Raw genomic sequence first — 17,949 nt, 5'->3', positions numbered from 1 at the left:
ACAGGAACACGCAGTTCATGTTAAGAGATTAGAAGTACTCCTGAAAATAAAGAGGAGGAAGCGTTGCAGCAAATAAAACCAAAGTAACAGAGAAGGAAATGGAAGGACAAAAGTTAAGAGGTAAACAGTGAAATAAATCCCCTGCCGAGAAGAGAACTTTCAGACATCCAGGTGAGAAGATTGTGATAGATGGATTCATTTACTCAAGTAAGACAAATAAAGAGGATGTGCAAAACGAAGACATCACAAAGACAAGGGCAGAAAGCAGAAGATGCAAGTAGACACACAGCAAAGAGCCCAGAATTTCTATTGGGGTTTCATGGATTTGTTAACATAACCTTGTCTGAAAAACAGAGACTCTTGGGAAGCAGGCAGGAATACTCTCAGTTTTGCAAGTTACTCAAAACCAGGAAAGTCTATCTAGTAAAAGACTGGACACTTCTGAAACCAGAAAATAATGCAACACAGGTTTTGAATCTATGTCTATTCAGTTGAGGCAGAATTCAGGCAAGGTGAGACAACAGATCTCAGACTAGAGGACTCCACAGGCAAAGCAGCACAACGGAACAGAAAGCAAACAGTGCAGAAGGACAAGCTGAATCAAATTACTTCTGAGTGCCAACTACATACTACTGGAGACAAAGTACAAGGCCAAAACAGAGTAAAAAACCAATAAACAATTTCAGGATTAAGTATTCTCAACCCTTTGAAATTATGCACAAGCCTTTTCTTTACAGCTGGGATGCAGAATTTCTGAGAAATTCTGAAGTGTTTAACAGTGGAAACACTTTCCAAAATATTCCTGACTATTCACGTTTTTCCTCTTTGTAAATTTCCTAATTCTACAGTAAGGAAACAGAGTGAAGAAAGGGCTGTCACCCCTGCCACAACTAATGACAACTAAAGAACAAAGGCACAATAGTAAGTAATACATAGATTTCTGAAAACACACAAGCAGCACAGAATAACAGCACTGGGAGGGACTAGGAACAAGTCATTTTGCCCGTCCCTCATGTCTTACAGCAATAAAATCCATAACTAGACTAACCCCAATATATGTCTAAGCTGTTACTGATGAAAATTCTGTAGCTTTTCCAACCTATTCTTCCCAAGCTCTACAAGCTTTACTACTCAAAGGCAGTAACTAACACGAATCTTCCTAACTGATACAACCACTAGTTCATAGCCTGTTTGCCATATAACAAGTTTACTATTCTTCTTTACAGCAACCCTTCATATAGTCACATACAACAAAGCAATTAACTCCTTTGTCTTAAGCTTCAAGCTACTCAATATGTTTCACTAGCACAGTCAGACATTAAGAATTCATTTTACTTAGGTCCCGTGCAGTTGTTTTTTTTTTCTCTTTTCTTGTTTCCTAAAACTGTTGTGCAGACAGTGATCACTGACCCTGTGCAAGAAAAATCACAAATACACTCCTCTGTATTTGTCCCAACCAAAGAGTATCCTGTTGAGAAAGTCTGTTCAAGATCAGTTTTCAATCAGTTTTTCAGATCAAAGGACATACTCTTCCTCATTCAACCTCAGCAGCTTCAAGCTTCAGCTTTCAAGCCATGAATGAAGTATTCACTGATACTGTCCTGGAGTCCTTAACCCTCATAGAATAAAAAAATCATTAGGGTTGGAAATACCTCTAAGAACAAGTCCAACCATCAACCTATCACCACCACGTTTGCAGCGTTTGAGGCACGGACTCAGATGTGAACGATCCAAATCGTTTATTACAAGTTCTCACATCCCTTATAGACCTTCACAAGTTGTTATTTTCTAACTTTCCCGTCCGCCCTTACAACTTTCCCAACCACCTTTACATGTCAACAAAGCATTCTACAGAACCCTTTTCAACTGTCCATGCAGGCACGTATCCAATCAGAGCTGTGAGACCCTTCTTCTCCTTGCAGAGGTGTCCTTGGTTCTCATGCTGTTTATCTTGCTCCACAGCTGCTGCTCTGAACAGCTTTTCTTGTATTCCCACAAGTACCAGTGCAGCCACCGCCCTCAGGCACCCTGGCCATCCCTTACTCACTTCCTTGGCAATTTGCAGCTCAGGGGTTTGGCAGATGACTTTTTTCCTGGCAGTCCTTAAGGTTCAAAGTCCAGCTGTAATCTCATTTTCCAAATATGTCACTTGCTGTTGAGTTATTTGTGCTTTCTGTAAACCAAGAAACTCAGCAAACTCTCAGTCTATTGTACACAGTCCTTTTGTTGCTGTGGCAGCCACGTGCTGCAGTAAAGTTCCACCCTAGGATGGAGGATCCCAGATCTCAGGCTCATGAGTTGACCATCATTAAGCTGTTCTCACAACCCTGGGTAACACTGTCCAGGTTAACTGAGACTCTTCTCCCCATATCAGGGCTTTCCTATTCAAAGGCAAATAACGTTGGGCTTCCTTTGGCCAAACCAGGCAGAAGAGACATCCCTCAAATCCAGAAGGTAAACTCCATCTTTTCGTTCCTTAACTTGGTTAATAAAGTGCACGGATTTGCCACCACTGAGTGTATCCATTCAACTATTCTAGTACTTGCCCTCAAGTCTTGTACCAAACTACAGCACTTGCTATCAAAATTGGAATCCAAACTCCAAAAAGTTACCTATTATTTCTTTTATCCTTCTACAGTCCCATACCCTCAAAGGGCACCGCTTTACCCTGACTAGGCAAGCTCTTGCTTTTAACTTCTATTTAGGGCTTCATTTTTAGCCCTGATGCCCACACCACTAAGTGTATCATATTTGAGATTGCTGTAACTCCTGGGGGTACAACATTGTTTTGCCCAGTTTGTGTTAAAGCCAGAGTTACAGTTTTTAATCAGTCAATATCGTTGCACTCTTAGCTCCAGTTTTATTCAATTTCTTGCCAGAGTAACCTGGCAGGTACAAGAATTTCTGTATTCCTGCTTGTTTTCTTAGCTTATGTTTAATTAATCCAAAAAAGGAAACCTTTTCCCGTTGGGCAGTAGCATCTACTACTGTTACAAAACCATCTATGGGTAGTAAGAAGCACCCATATCCACCAGAAAACGAACCTCAATATCCTGCTTTCCTAAATGCAATTTCCCACTGCAGTTTGCACACTGCTTTTCTTCCAGTGAGGTCACTCCCAAGTACACTGCCCGGTGCAACTCAAGGGTCGGTATGGCCAGCCATACGGACCACAAACCCACACAGAACCGCAAGGTATCGCTGCACAGAAGACTTATTAGGACCCTTAGACAAGGATCTGGGGAAAGTCGTATTCTTACAGCAGCTTCTGGGTAAAGCTCCTAGCCACAGCTCGGTTCCATTGCAAGAGTTCTGTTCAACACACAATGTCCTCTGGTGCTGTACCGGAGACTGCCTCTTGCTGGGACATACTCGTGGGGGAGAGCAGTAACAGGAACGCCAGGACAACAAGGGAGGGATGCCTGATGACAAGGGTGTGCGAATGTCCCCACCGAAGGAAGCAAAGAGAGCCGGCAGAAAGCGATGCTTCATTAGCGTAACAAAACACAGCCCCCATTCCTCCCTCCCTCCTCCCCCGCACCCCTTCCCATCGCCATCCCCCGGGGGCAGATGTGCCGTGAAAACGAGCTCTGGGCGTGATCGTTGTGGGAATTCCTGCCTTCCTGAGCCTGTGCGGAAGAGGCGAGAGCCTGGCTGGAAGCCATCCGGGCAGCACCGCGGTGGCAGGAGGTGCACCAAGGCCGTCCTGCGGCCAGCTCCGGGCTGAGGGCACTCGGCGTCCTCTGCTCTACGCGACTCCGAGGAGCCCGGCTACCTGCACCAGAGCTGGGAGCAGCCTGCTCCGCACCCAAGGTAGGTGCCCTTCGTGGCTCGTGCAGAGGAGCGCACGCTTCCTGCCCCCTGCCAGCAGCACCGGGAGAGGAGCGGGGAGCGGCCCCGGACGGGGCGGAACCCGCACTGCCGTACCCCAGGCGGGACCCTGGTCCCGGCTCCAGCTCCCGCTCAGCGCAGCAGGTTTGCTGGCCCAGACGGGCTGCAACCAGGGCGGCAGTTCATGCAGCCCGGGCTGGGCTCCGAGGGGCACGGGAACGGGCTGGGAGCTGGGACAGTGAGGAAGGGAGCAGAGGAGGTCAGCGTGCTCTGCTGCCCGGTTGGATCTCTGTAACACAGCGCAGCTGGGGCTGCAGTTCTTCCTCTGGGCCACGGGAGACACGAGACGGCCTCGCTCTGCAGCTGTGCACGCGTGGATTGACGGAAGCTTTAAACCCCCCGATGCCTCCTTTAGAGTGTCTTAATGTGAAGCCTCCAAGTGGAAATTTGCACTCGCCCTGCTCCTCCTCCCCGGCAGCCCCCAGCTTCTCTTGGGGGACCCTGCGGGCAACACGTGCCTCTGGCGACCCTTGAAATGGCGTTACCTTTTGTTTGCTGAGCGCTTGCCTGATGGCTCAGCTGGGGTTGTGCAAAGCCCTGGCATGGCTTTTGTTCAGGCTGTCCCGGCAGCTGCAGATGCCTTGAGCACACAGCTGCGGGCCCTGAGCACGTTCAGCATCTGCAGCAGCTCCGGCACTGGGCTCTGGAACAGACGATGAGAAGCTGGCAGCCTGTGGGCTGACTGGAGCACGCGTTGAGAACACGGCCGAGCAGCAGCAGGTCAGTAAAGCACAGCCCAGGTGCCTTCTGCAAAGGGCACGCGGTGCTGAGAGCGTCCCCTGGCAGTGAGCGCAGTCTGCGTGCTCGGCTGAAGAGGGAGGGAGGAATGAATTTATTGATATCATGCAGGTGTCCTGGAGTGCTCTAACAACTGCTTAACAAGGCTGTTGTAACCACGTGGTTGTTTATTGCCTTAATTGTTCTGTTTAGCACTGCTGCTATTCGATAAGTTGCCTTCACGGTTCAGTTAAAATTCCCAGCACAGCATCGGCTGGTGGTGGCTGTGACCGTCACAGGCTGGTTTGGCTGCAGTGCTGTCAGATACTCTCTCTTCTCAGGAGATGGAAAAATAATCTCCATGTGGTTGGATGTTTTGTTGATTTATTGTTGTGTTTAAGTAAGCCATCCTATTTATTTGAGAAGTGTGAACCATCCAGTTGACTCCTCGCCGTTTTGCACTTCCTTACCCGAGGAATGTGAGCCATCACCACTTTTAGGTAACATCAGCAGTAGGTGGTTTTGAGAACTACATCAGTCACCTTTACAGAGTACTTTTCCCAACCCTTTTCTGAGGGCTTGCTTGATTTCAGCAAGCCCAGGGCTACTTCCACTCCTGAGAGGATGTACGGACATCTGCCAGAGGATTTAATCCATTTGCCACCAGGTGTTCCCTCACGGATCTGTGGAGGTGGTGCTCCAGCAGGCTTGCTGTGTTTGAGTGTTGGGGGCTGCATTCACGGTGTTCTTCCATGAACCAGGTGCTTTTCTGCACCTCCTGCTGGATGGTTGGATGGCCATACCATTTTCTAACAGTATTTCTGCATCTCTTTCCTGGGTAGCCGTCCCCTTTAGGCGTGCTTGCAGTCAATCAAAAGATCCCCCAGTTGGCACAGGCTGTCCTTGTTGTATGTCCTCAACTTCCTTCACCACTCAGACCTCCAATAGAACTCCCCTTTCCCATTCCTTCTGTATCACTCTTCAGTTTCCTTAACTGCAGCTAGGGCAGGCAATAAGCCGTCATTCTGCTGCCTCTGTTTGCCTTAACTGTGTAGAGGCAGTGCCTTTAATTAGTGCTATGGGTGCAGTTTTGCATCTGTTTGGAGCCAAACCCTACAGGTGGAGGATGTGTGGCCTAAAGGATTGTAGGCGACTCGGGGAGGTCTTCGTTTATTGTGTGAATAAGCATTACCTGCACAACTTGCACCACGTAGTGCAGCAGAAATATTGTGGAATATCAGTCGCTTTTGATTCTGGGAGGACCGGTGCAGTTCTCCTTTGCTTCATATGTCACTTTCAAACCCGACACGATGCTGATAACACCTTTCCCATTTTGCATCCTATTACTGCCCCCAGTGACCTCTGCTTTCTGCTCAACTACAGCAGTAGCCACGAGAACATTCACAGAAGAATCTGGGATGCGCTTCATGTCTCTTGTCATCGGTTTGTTTCCCTTCTTGCCATCCTGCAGACTTTGCCCATTGGTCACAAGTGGATCCAAACACAGCATACACTCCTAAGGGAGAAGCAGGACTATATTTGTTGATATAATAGGGATATGCTGTAGTGATTTAACAGTGACACAGCAGGATCAGAGGTGGCTGGATACACTTGGTTATTTACTGCATGGAGGGTAGGGTTACGCACACACCTACAGGAGGCCCTCCCATTGAGTCACGAGGCTCAGAGTAGGTCCCCTTTTTTTCTCATGTCTTCAGACCACAGAGGTAAGGAGCTAGGATGTGGCTGGATCCTCTCCTAGTCCCAAGCTTGGTCAAGGCTTTGTGTGGAAGGAATCATACGTGCACAGTCCCTCTAAGACAGAACCTTAGAGAGTACATGAAAGCTCCAAAGTAACCACGGGTGTCTTACAGAAGATCTGTATTGAGAAGGAGTCTTGATGTCAAGCTGCAAGGGATCTCTGTGCAGGTGTGAGCTGCAGAAACAGCCCTGCTCGAGGGCAGGTCCTGTGGTGCAGCCCGCTGCTGTGCAGCAGAGCTGGAGGGGCACTTGGGCTGCTCCCTCTTTTGGGGTAAGATGACTGCCTCCTTGCCGTGCTTTGTCTTAAGTCCCCTCTCAGTCTCAGCTGTTGAACTAAGTGTCAGCTACCAGTTGTTTCAGCCTCCCAGTCTGAGACAGCTTTGTGACGGTTCATCTCTTTGAGCCAGACTGTTTCCTGTGCTGCAGCTCATTGTCTTCCTCTGCAAGGCTGGGCAGTGCCCTGCAGAAGGGCTGAGCTGGGACTGGGACTGCTGCATTCCCTCACAGCTCCCCTGCCATTTCTCTTCTCTCTGCAGGCTCCAGTTCAACTTCTGCCTTCCAGCCGTGATCATCCCAGCCTGCAGGAGAGCAGCAAATGGCCGCAGCACATCCAGTTGAGGTAGGGGTTGGGGAAGCAGGCAGGAGAGGCCAAGGGGCCAGGGATGTGAATGCAGGGGTAGAGGGAGGTGCCCTCAGCCAGCGTGTGTGTGCTGGGGACAGAAAAGCAGCTGGGGTGTGAGGTTCTGTCCTGTGCGAGCTGCTTGCCTGGGCCTTGGCTGTTCCCAGCAAGGAGCCTCTTTGCTTGCAGGAGCCCGTGAGCTTTGAGGAGGTGGCCGTGTATTTCAGCAGGGAGGAGTGGGCGCTGCTGGACCCTGTGCAACGAGAGCTCTACCGGGACGTGATGTTGGAGACATACCAGTGTGTGGCCTCGCTGGGTGAGAGCTTGTCTGCCTTTCCTCCTCGTTAGGGCACCTTTGGCTGTGCAGAATGAGCCTCTGCAAGCCGGGCCTTGAATAAACACCATGCAGCTACATATTGACTCACACCACAGTGCCAGCAAGAAAGGAGATATTGAAAAGCATGAGTTTCAGAAGGGATTAGTATGCACGGCACTCTGATCAAAGCCACAGAGTCAGTGCTGGCAAGCAGGCATCAGCCAGGAGGGAGAAAACCAGCCCTTGTGTTGTGTGTTGCTTGGTGCCACCAGCTCCAGCTCACAGATGAATCCCTGGTTACTGCTATGGAATTGAGGATTTTCCATGCAATTGCCATCAACATTTTGATGCCTTGACCACTGGTAGACTGTAAGAAAACAAATAAGCTGTTGTAAAGTTAATTTGAAAGAAAAAATATCCCTTCACAATGTTCAGAGATGTCAAAACATTCTTTGCTCCAAGGGAAGCTGTAGGCACAGTGTCATTTAGACCTAAATGGTGGTTTCTCCTTGGGGAGGGGCACAGAGTGGAACTGTTGAACAGGCACTGTGCCAGCATGAGGGAAATGCTCTCTTGTTCCCTGTTTCTCTCCCTGAAGCTCCACTTCCAGCCCCCAAGCCCATGCTGATCTCCCTGCTTGAACGAGGGGAAGACCCCTGGATCCCAGATGTGCGTAGCCCTGAGACCATGCCAGGAGACCTCAGCCCAGGTGAGGTGGTGGAGGGAAGGGGAATGTTGGGGCTGTAAGAGCCTTCTCTGCCTGTGTTTTATTTTGGGCACCGTGTGCTATTGCTGCATTTCCTCTGTCATCCAGCAGCTGATGGGATCAAAAATACAAAGGAGGTTCCGCAGAGAAATTGTGTAGCGGAAATGCAGCTGAATCGCATCTCTGTGGAAGAAATCAGAAGGGATGTCCAGGAAGTCCTGCAGCAAGGTCAGGGTGAGCACATCAAGAAGCCCCTGGGAAAGCATCTGGGAATGACACTGAGGAACCCAGTGGACTCCAACATAGGTCCAAAGCAGCCTGAGGAAACCAGGAGCAAGGATGTGTGCCAGATGAAAAAGCAGAATCCATGCACTGAGTGTGAGAAAAGCTTTAAACTGGATTCCAGCATCACTAGCCACCAGTGCACGCACTCAGCAAAGAGGCATTACGAGTTCTGTGATTCTGCAGAGAGCATGAAATGGAGACTCCACCCCACTGGCCAGCAGTGCATGTACACAGGAGAGAGAGCCTTTGAGTGCTCTGACTGTGGAAAGACTTTTACGGACAGTGGGAGACTCACTTCCCACCAGTGTATCCACAGAAGAGGGAGACTGTACAAGTGCCTTGAGCGTGGGAAGAGCTTGAAAGGTAGTTCTAAACTCAAAATACACCAACGTGTCCACACAGGAGAGCGACCGTATAAGTGCCTTGTGTGTGGGAAGAGCTTTAAGGATAGTTCTAAACTCAAAATACACCAACGTGTCCACACAGGAGAGCGACCGTATAAGTGCCTTGTGTGTGGGAAGAGCTTTAAGGATAGTTCTACACTCAAAATACACCAACGTGTCCACACAGGAGAGCGACCGTATAAGTGCCTTGAGTGTGGGAAGAGCTTCAAAAACAGTTCCAGCCTCACCATCCACCATCGCATTCACACAGGAGAGAGACCCTGCAAGTGCACTGAGTGTGGGAAGAGCTTCAAAGGGAGAACCCACCTCACCATCCACCAGCGTGTCCACACAGGAGAGAGACCATATAAGTGCTCTGAGTGTGAGAAGAGCTTCATAAACAGTTCTAATTTGAAGCACCACCAGAGCATCCACACAGGAGAGAGACCCTGCAAGTGCTCTGAGTGTGAGAAGAGCTTCATAAGCAGCTCTGATCTGAAGATGCACCAGCGTGTCCACACAGGAGAGAGACCATATAAGTGCTCTGAGTGTGAGAAGAGCTTCATAAGCAGTTCTGATTTGAAGCTCCACCAGCGCATCCATACAGGAGAGAGACCATATAAGTGCTCTGAGTGTGGGAAGAGCTTCATAAGCAGTTCTAATTTGAAGCGCCACCAGAGCATCCACACAGGAGAGAGACCCTGCAAGTGCTCTGATTGTGGGAAGAGCTTCATAAACAGTTCTGATTTGAAGCTCCACCAGCGCATCCACACAGGAGAGAGACCATATAAATGTCCTGAGTGTGGGAAGAGCTTCAAAAGGCGTTCTGAATTGAAGATGCACCAGCGTGTCCATACAGGAGAGAGACCATATAAGTGCTCTGAGTGTGAGAAGAGCTTCATAAGCAGTTCTAATTTGAAGCACCACCAGCGCATCCATACAGGAGAGAGACCATATAAGTGCTCTGAGTGTGAGAAGAGCTTCATAAGCAGTTCTGATTTGAAGCTCCACCAGCGCATCCATACAGGAGAGAAACCCTATAAGTGTCCTGAGTGTGGGAAGAGCTTCAAAAGCAGCTCTGAACTGAAGGTGCACCAGCGTGTCCACACAGGAGAGAGACCATATAAGTGCTCTGAGTGTGAGAAGAGCTTCAAAAGGCATTCTGAATTGAAGCTGCACCAGCATATGCACACAGGAGAGAGACCATAGCTTCTGTCGGACATTTTAGAACATTTTGGCCAGGCCTGCATGCAGGGAGATGCCTGGGAACTTGTCTTTTCTCTCCCTCAGAGAATCCCATCTGCTGTGTTACCAGAATGTCTGCACCAGTGAGCTGAAATGGCAGGAAGCCTTGAGTGTGAGAAGGGCTTTGTGCTGAGCAGAGAGCTCCTCACACTCCCAGAAGAACTTCATGCAAAGCTCAGTCCTCATTAAACATTGCAGTCCACAGGACAGGTAGCTACTAGGACTGCATCTCCTGCAGGAAGAGTTTCTCTCAGGGCTGGTGCCTCATTTCTCATGGGAAAACCCCCAGCAGGAGAGACCCTCAAAATGCTGGAGAGCCCGGGGATGAGGGAGACCAATGCTTCTCTCCATGCAGGAAGAGTTTGCAAAGGAGACGGCATCACCGACACCCTCTGCAGAAGGGACTTAACCCAGGAGCTTCAGATGGCCTTTCCTTGCTGCCCAAAGCACTTCTCTCACCATGCCCGCTTTCCACTTCTACTCTTCCCACCAGCTGCTTTTTGATGCTGTTTCCTAGTGGAGAAGTGGTTGTGTAGGGATCTGCTGTGTGTCTGTGTGCATGTGTTGCTCTCAGTCATTTCTGAGCGCACTGATGCATCCCAGAGAAGGGTCAGCAGAGCAGTAACGTGGCTCTTGGAGGTTTTCTGAGAATCTTCTGTAGTGGAAAGAGAAGGGGGTGAATAAAGTAGCTGAGTTGTTCTGGAGCTTTCTTCACTGTAGTCTTGTTTTTGCTCTTAAAATAAATGTCAGCATGTGGAATGAGGAGAGGGAAAGGTGCAAGCAGGGTTTGGTTTTGGTACCCTCTCCAGCCCACTGCTTGCTTCTGGACAAGGCATTTCCTTTCTTAATAGGGGAGATGCTCCAGGCCCTTCACCATCTTCGTGGCCCTCCGCTGGACTCTCTCCAAGAGATCCCTGTCTTTTTTGTACTGGGGAGCCCAGAACTGGACACAATATTCCAGATGAGGCATTAATAGGGCAGAGTAGAGGGGGAGGATCACCTCCTTCGACCTGCTGGACACGCTCTTTTTAATGCACCCCAGGATGTCATTGGCCTTCTTGGCTACAAGGGCACACTGCTGGCTCATGGCCAATCTGTTGTCCACCAGGACGCCCAGGTCCCTCTCAGCAGAGCTCCTCTCCAGCAGGTCTTCCGCCAGCCTGTACCGGTGCATGTAATTATTCCTCCCTAGGTGCAAGATTCTACACTTGCTTTTGCTAAACCTCATCCGGTTTCTTACTGCCCAGCTCTCCAGCCTGTCCAGGTCTCGCTGAATGGCAGCACAGCCTTCAGGCATGTCAGCCAATCCTCCCAACTTCGTGTCATCAGCAGACTTGCTGAAGGTGGTCACTATCCCCTCATCAAGGTCGCTGATGATGTTTAACAAGACCAGACCCAGTACAGACCCCAGGGGGACGCTGCTAGTTATACGCCTCCAGCCAGACACCACACCGGCAATGACAACCCTCTGCACTCTGCCAGTCAGCCAATTCTCAACCCACTTCACTGTCCACTCATCTATCCCATACTTCCTCAGCTTTATAAGGATGTCATGGGGGACAGTATCAAAAGCCTTATTGAAATCAAGGTAGACTACATATACCGCCCTCCCCCTGTCCACCCAGCTAGTGACATCTTCATAAAAGGCGACCAGGTTGGTCGAGCACGACCTCCCCTTGGTGAACCCATGCTGAGTACTCCTGATAGCCTCCATATCACCCAGTTGTCTGGAGATGGCATCTAGAACAAGCTGTTCCATCACCTTCCCTGGGACAGAGGTGAGGCTGACTTGCCTGTAATTACCCGGGTCTTCCTTCTTGCCCTTTTTGAAGACTGGAGTCTTTTTGCTTTTATAAACAAAGCTCTTCTTGTGGGTTGCTGAGCACTCTGAGGTTCTTTGAAGTCAATTGACTACAAACCTCCTGAGTGGCCCTCTGTATCTCATAGGACTGGCACTGCCAGATTTTCTCTTGTATCCTAGGCATAGCCAAAGGCCATGTAAAAGGTGACTGCTTTTTTCATCATGGCCTTATTAAAGCTAACAAATATTGGCACTAATGGATTTCTGTCACTGAATACCAGTGTAGTCTCCTCTGTTTACTGAAGGCTGTGCAAAAGCTCTTGGACAGACCTAAAGCTGAATACTGAACAGCAAAAGATCAGCTATGAGCACAGGTGTAAGAGGTGGTGGAAATCCATATTGTCATTTGGAGCTGCTAGGCATCCACAACGATGCAGGTGGGAATGGCAGCTGGTGAGTAATAAATGCAAAGAAGGACCCAATCAGCGTCTAACAAATACACTGCAGGAAGATAAAGGAAATCCGTTGAGGGTTTGTATCCTTATAGTGCATGAGGAACTACTTGGAAACAGGTTGGGAAAGCAGAGGGGCCAAGAGGTGACCATAGTGGCCTGACGAATGAAAGCAGCCTCAAATAGATTCATCAGACCACCTGCTGTTGGAGCCAGACTCATGCTGAGCCTGCAGTTGCACAAACCCAATGACTTGCAGCATCCAGGCTGTAGGTGCAGGAGAAATACCATGTACCATTGCCTGCTGGTGGGATGTGCATCTGGCTGCTTCCTTGCAGCTTCAGCTCTGCTCTGCAGCTCCCTGTGTCCATGAGGAAAGCATGTCTTTGCTCAGGGGTGCTGTTTGTATGAAGAAGAGCAACTTATGAACTCCTTCTCTTATGTGAGTATAACCTTTCTCCCCTGCAGTCGGAGGGGATTTGCACCAAGAGCCAGTGGAGAGCAGACTTCCTTGTGCACAGCATAGCCAGGACAAAAGAAATTGTGCTACAGACTGTCAGTTCAGACTGTGTGTTTAGGAAAAGTCACTAATTTTGTGTCTTTCCCTCTGGAGTTTAATACAGGGAAAACCCACTCAGCTGCTCTTCCTGCTGGAGTTGCTGTCTTTCCCCATCCGACAAAGTGATCCCTGTGGTCACTGCAGAGGGAGGCAGAAAAGAATGGATGGCACCACAAGCTCATTATAAAAATGTGGGGAACCAGAGTTAATGAATCTTGGATGAGCCCCTGATCAGCCTGGCCCTGGGTGTGGCAATGGAGGGAGCTGGTCCAGGAGGATCTGATTAAAATCTCATAGCAATGACAGTCCCTAGAATGCAGGAGGCTGTGATGTGTCTATCTGTGCTTGCATCTGGTAGGGGCCACTGATGTAGAGCTGGGATCTCTCTGGATTAGATCAGTAGGATTTCTACCAGGACAGATATTATAGGGATTTACATGTTCCCTGACCTGGCAGCTTGCCCTAATGAAACACTGATTATGCAACAGCAATCTAACTTAAGCTCTAGCCAAAAAAATCCTCTGTGCTGAGAGATGGTGAGAGTACTCTCTCTGCAATGGCAAGGATTTGAAATTGTGCAGTGCATTAAGTTTGCAGATAATGAAACAATCAGGCTGTTTATTGTTGGTGCATGAAAAACAAAACTGGAAAAACTACAATTAGTGCCTGCCCTGAGATTCTCCTAGTTGTATGGCCAGATTAATGGATGAAAGTGTTTCCTTTGTGTGTATGGGAGATTAGTTCTGCTTGTCTCTCATTTCATGGCCAGTGGAGCTAAGGATAGCTCCAGGTGTCTGATATATAGCAGAATCAGAACTGAACCCTGGTGTCCTGCTGCCACATCCAGGAGCTGTGAACCCTCCTTTGCTGTCCAGCAGACCCCCAGTGCTGGGCATCCCTGAGAGCTGGCTGCGAGGGATGGAGGAGTTGCAGGATTCCTGCGTTTCTTGCTACCAGCTGCCTCTTCCTGAAGGAGAAACAAGTAAACAGTGAGTACAAGCAGCTGAGCATGGAAAGGGATAGAAGATGGTATGGGACTTACCACTTTGTCAGTGTGAAAAGGGCTGTTCCCAAGGCAGTATATGTCCCAGAGGCTGGAATGGACTACAGATGGCTGAGATGCTGCATGCAATTGTTTTTCAATCTTTGCTGTGATAACGCTAAAGGCAGGGCAGCTTGATGAATAGACTGCTGAGCTGGCACCTGTGAGCTTTCAGTGGAGTCTGCCTTCATCAGGACATTTTTTTCCCCTCTTTTGCCCATCTCTGAAGAGGAAATAGTGTCATCTGCACAGTGAGACACCCTGAGACCTACAGCACTAAGAACCTGCTACCAGTACCACCAGGGAGAAAATGTTTGCCAAGCAGCCATCAAGTGCTTTTTCAAAGTTCTGCCACACCACATCCATCTTTCTTCCAGCTGCAGATACCTCCCACCTTCTCACTCCATGAAGGGGATGGAAGATCCAGCCCCAGGCAAGTGGATGGGGTTAACCTGTGGATTCTTCTAGTGCCAGGTTTTAATCAAAGAGCTGGAGTTATGCCAGAGCCAGTCAGCTGTGGTGGTGGGTGTGTGAGAGTCTAGCACATCTTGATTATTAGGGGCATTAAGAAAGCCATTCAGAATTTAGCGATCTCAAACAGCACTAAGTAGGGTGTTAGAAGATGAGCTAATGTTCCCTTTAATACCCATCTTGGTTCTCCTTTTCTTAATTTCTTTTTATTTTCTTCTTCTTTTTTTTTTTCTTTTTTTTTTTTTTTTTTTTTTTTTTCTCAGACTTTACAAACCTGTATGAACAATAAAACTAGGTATTGTTTTAATAAGGGACTGCCTCTAAGACACGAGTTGCATTCTTAAAATGCTTTAAATGGCTATGGAGGGAGATGAAGGCCAAGCAGGAAGGACAGAGAATACAAATCTCCCAGGGATTGGACATGTGCTTGTGGGTCAGCATTGCCTGGAGCACCTCAGTGTCCATTTCCTCTGTCTTCAACCTACACAAACTGGTGCAGCTGGTCAGCTGGGAGTCAGGGCACAGTGCCTGACCTCGCAGTATCAAATACAACTTGGAATCTCAAGGGGGAAATAGTTGGAAAGGAATTCAAGAGGTCACTTAGGCTCTCTCTGTACTGACAACCTGAATAGTTAAATTATTCCTGGTTTTCAAAGTAATGTATATCCTTCCTTGGCACTCACTGTTAATCAGTGCTTGGTTACAAAAGACTGCAAGTCTTGTTCTGGAGCCAGCTTCCAATTTTTGCAGTGATTCTGTGATGTTCCCATCCTGAGAGCCTAGAAATGAGTTTACATTTATGGTTGTATTTGTTTGCACTGGGTTTTCTTCATTCTGTGTTTTGCTGAACATTTCCCCTAAGTGAAGATAAATATCCTAATTTTTATGTGCTGTAACAGTCTCTTTAAAAGTCCTTTGAAAGGGAAAGCCCTTTCCTGATGTGTTTCCCCTCCCTCCAGTCTTGTAACAGAAGCCACAAGCATTTCCAAACAAAGCTTTTTACAATTCTCTTTCTATCTTTTCATCTCTATTTCATTATATGGCCTATAGTGCTCATTCCTCCTTTCTGCTTGTTGAGTAAGTAGTGAATAAATCACTATTTATTGGCGACCAAAGGACTGCTGCTGTGAAGTGAAACATTAACAGGGTGAGAGAGAGCCAGGACTGCTCAACAAGGTTCATCTTCAAGCACTACATAGCTGTGCTCATCTGGTGCACCCAGAGCAGAAGGAATGGCAGAGAAGGACTGTGAGCTGCAAACTGCAAAGGAAGCCCAAGCTGGTGAGAGAATTTCTTAAAACTCCTTTTGCTAAACTGAAGGCAAAAAGGCACCAGGAGTGATGAGAAGTTTCCCTGATGTGCACAGGCTGACTAGTGACCCGCTAACAGGCACTTAAAGACAGTTTAGGTGCTTGATATTGTTAGTGTTGTTGACTGACATACCTTTACAAGTTTGAGTCCCTAAGAGCTAGTGAGTAGAACAGGGAGGCAGGACTGAAGACTTGTGGCATATTTTCTTGGTTGATCAAGTGAAACATTTGTGTTTATTTTTTTAAATTACTCTGGGATGAGTCTGCAGGTGACTGGGAGCCAGTCTTGGTCTGTCTAAATAAGTTAAGCTGTGATCTTTTCTATAATGGAAGAACTGGAGAAAGGAATCTGGAGAGATCATCTTGTCCATCTGAAGACAGACCACAGCCTGAAGTGTTCCTGGCACAGCTGTAACTTTTTCTTAGGAAAAGAGGAGAGAAACAAAGATATAGTGAAAATACTATTAAAGGATGACCAGTGTGTGTGAATTCAAAATGAGACTCATTAGAAAGAGACCAGTGTGGCTGAGCTGAAAATCAAGAAGGAATTGAACAAGATGAATGCAGACATAAATGAATTGATCAGCTGAGTATAAACAGATTAATGTGTACAGCACTGCAGGATAAAGTACTGAGGATCTAAGAATTGTAAATGCAAAAGGAAAATGCAGATTGTCCTCCTGTAGATTTAGGGATCTGAAAAATGTAGAAGATTGACTCGAAGTTGTAAACTAATATATTCATGGAAACTTACAGCTATGCAAGGCATCTGGTAGCCAAGTTTTACATTGAAGCGTGGATCATCTTACAGGTTGTCCGCTTGCAGGAAGAACAATGCAGAAAAAATCTTACATAAAGCAAAGCAGTCCTTGCTTGCCAGTTGAAGTTGTTTAGAACAGGCTTTTCATGGAAATTCAGAAGAGTGAACATCAGAGGGGCACCTGATTCGTCTGCCAGCTCTGGAACAGGGCCTGACATATTCAGCCAGTCCCTAAGATGATCTTAAATATCCAACATCAAGGACTGCCTCAACTGCACCACCTTTCTGCCAGTGCTCCCACATCCTTGCAAGAGGGAAATTTGGACAAAAGAGGCCCCAGATCTTCTTTACTGAAGTCAGTTATTTTCCTCATCTTATTAATGAAGGTAGAGAATAGTTGATCTCTGTGTCATTTTTCCTGGGGGTAGCATTTGGCAGCCATTCCTGAATTTCATCTTATTCATTCCAGAGCCACAAGATGTTATCTCCCACATAAAAATTTTGAGTTAATGCCCTATTCTCCATCCCAGTTTTGGGCACAAGTGCAAGCAGCCTGCTGGCTGTGCTTTTGTTCTCTTTGCTCATGGAGAAGTTGGGAACCTGCATGTTTTCTACCTTCCCAGTTTGGTGAGAAAGTATTGTGAGAGGGATTTCCTGTTTGCCCACTGGATGGATATTTCACATGAAGCCTCACTTGCCTTTTTAAAGATAATGGTGAAGCTTGTGCTACCTCTGACTCTTACAAGGAAGTTGGTTCAAAAACAATATCCACACCTTGAAGTGAATTTGATCAGGCTGTAGCAATTTGAGCACAACTGAAGCATCTGAATATTGTATATTGTGGCTTCTTCTTTCTTTTGTTGAAGACATACAAAAAGAACACAACTTCCCTGGCTTCTCTCGATCAGCCTTTGTTTGCTCGTTTTCTAGTTTCAATAAGACTTTCATTTTCCTTCCTCTTTCTCCAGTATTTACAGCATTTCTAACACCTTTTCTTATTGCCTTTTGTGTCCCCTGCTAGCTATAATTCATTTTGTGCCTTAGCTTTTCAGCCTCTATTGCTCCATACTCGATCTGTTTGTTTATACTCATCTTCAGAAGTGTCACCTTATTTCCATTTGTGGTACAATTCCTTTCCAATTCTCATCCCAGCCACACAGGTCTCCTATCAAGTTCTATTCAACTTGCATCTGAGTTGCTTGCACATATATTCTCCTTAACTCATTCTCACTGTTTGCTTTGACTTATTATTTATTACTACACATTTTTATTCTTTTTTCCCCCCTTTCTGTCTGAGAAAACCTTCCAGAAGATAATGGTCTAAACATCTCTGCACTGTATTTGACAAGCAGCATGTTAATTCTACTGACTGATACATATATTTTTTTTCATGCTAGTATTAGAAAAATCATTTAGCTGGTGTAAAGCACAGGTCTGTGTACTCACAAAGGAAGCATAGTTGCAGGATTCTGAAGATAATATTAAGGCATCACATTGCATCAGCATGGGAGCCCTGCATGAGGGATGCTGAAACCTCTCCTGTCTTGCTTTTGTGTAATCCTTTAATAAACTTCACTGTGTTTGTCCTGCTCATCTGTGCATAGCAGAACACAGCGGGCTCCTACTGAGGC

The 17,949-nt window shown here is 47.3% G+C and overlaps 1 protein-coding gene and 1 long non-coding RNA gene across 3 annotated transcripts; one reads left to right on the top strand and one right to left on the bottom strand.

The window, feature by feature from the left end:
• The first annotated feature begins 4,971 nt into the window (after positions 1–4,971).
• On the top strand, positions 4,972–10,627 carry LOC146756926 (uncharacterized). Of its 2 annotated transcripts, XM_085523890.1 has the most exons (3): positions 4,972–7,304; positions 7,903–8,013; positions 8,119–10,627. In XM_085523890.1, exons 1-3 carry the CDS (start codon positions 7,271–7,273, stop codon positions 9,885–9,887), a joined length of 1,914 nt encoding a protein of 637 aa, XP_085380016.1. In that variant the 5' UTR covers positions 4,972–7,270; the 3' UTR covers positions 9,888–10,627. The 2 variants fall into 2 exon arrangements, with proteins under 2 accessions (XP_085380016.1, XP_085380015.1); XM_085523889.1 differs by lacking the exon at positions 4,972–7,304 and having other exon boundaries at positions 7,448–8,013.
• A 2,698-nt stretch (positions 10,628–13,325) lies between these two features.
• On the bottom strand, positions 13,326–14,491 carry LOC146756925 (uncharacterized). The gene is made up of 2 exons (XR_014937200.1): positions 13,778–14,491; positions 13,326–13,702 (listed from the first exon to the last, which is right to left on the bottom strand). It is a non-coding gene; the product is annotated as an uncharacterized LOC146756925 (long non-coding RNA).
• Positions 14,492–17,949: the final 3,458 nt, after the last annotated feature.

This window comes from Coturnix japonica, chromosome 25, assembly GCF_054131305.1.
Source record: "Coturnix japonica strain WE chromosome 25, WE-NBRP24, whole genome shotgun sequence".
NCBI lineage: Eukaryota > Metazoa > Chordata > Aves > Galliformes > Phasianidae > Coturnix > Coturnix japonica.
This window is presented reverse-complemented; position numbering and strand designations above follow the sequence as displayed.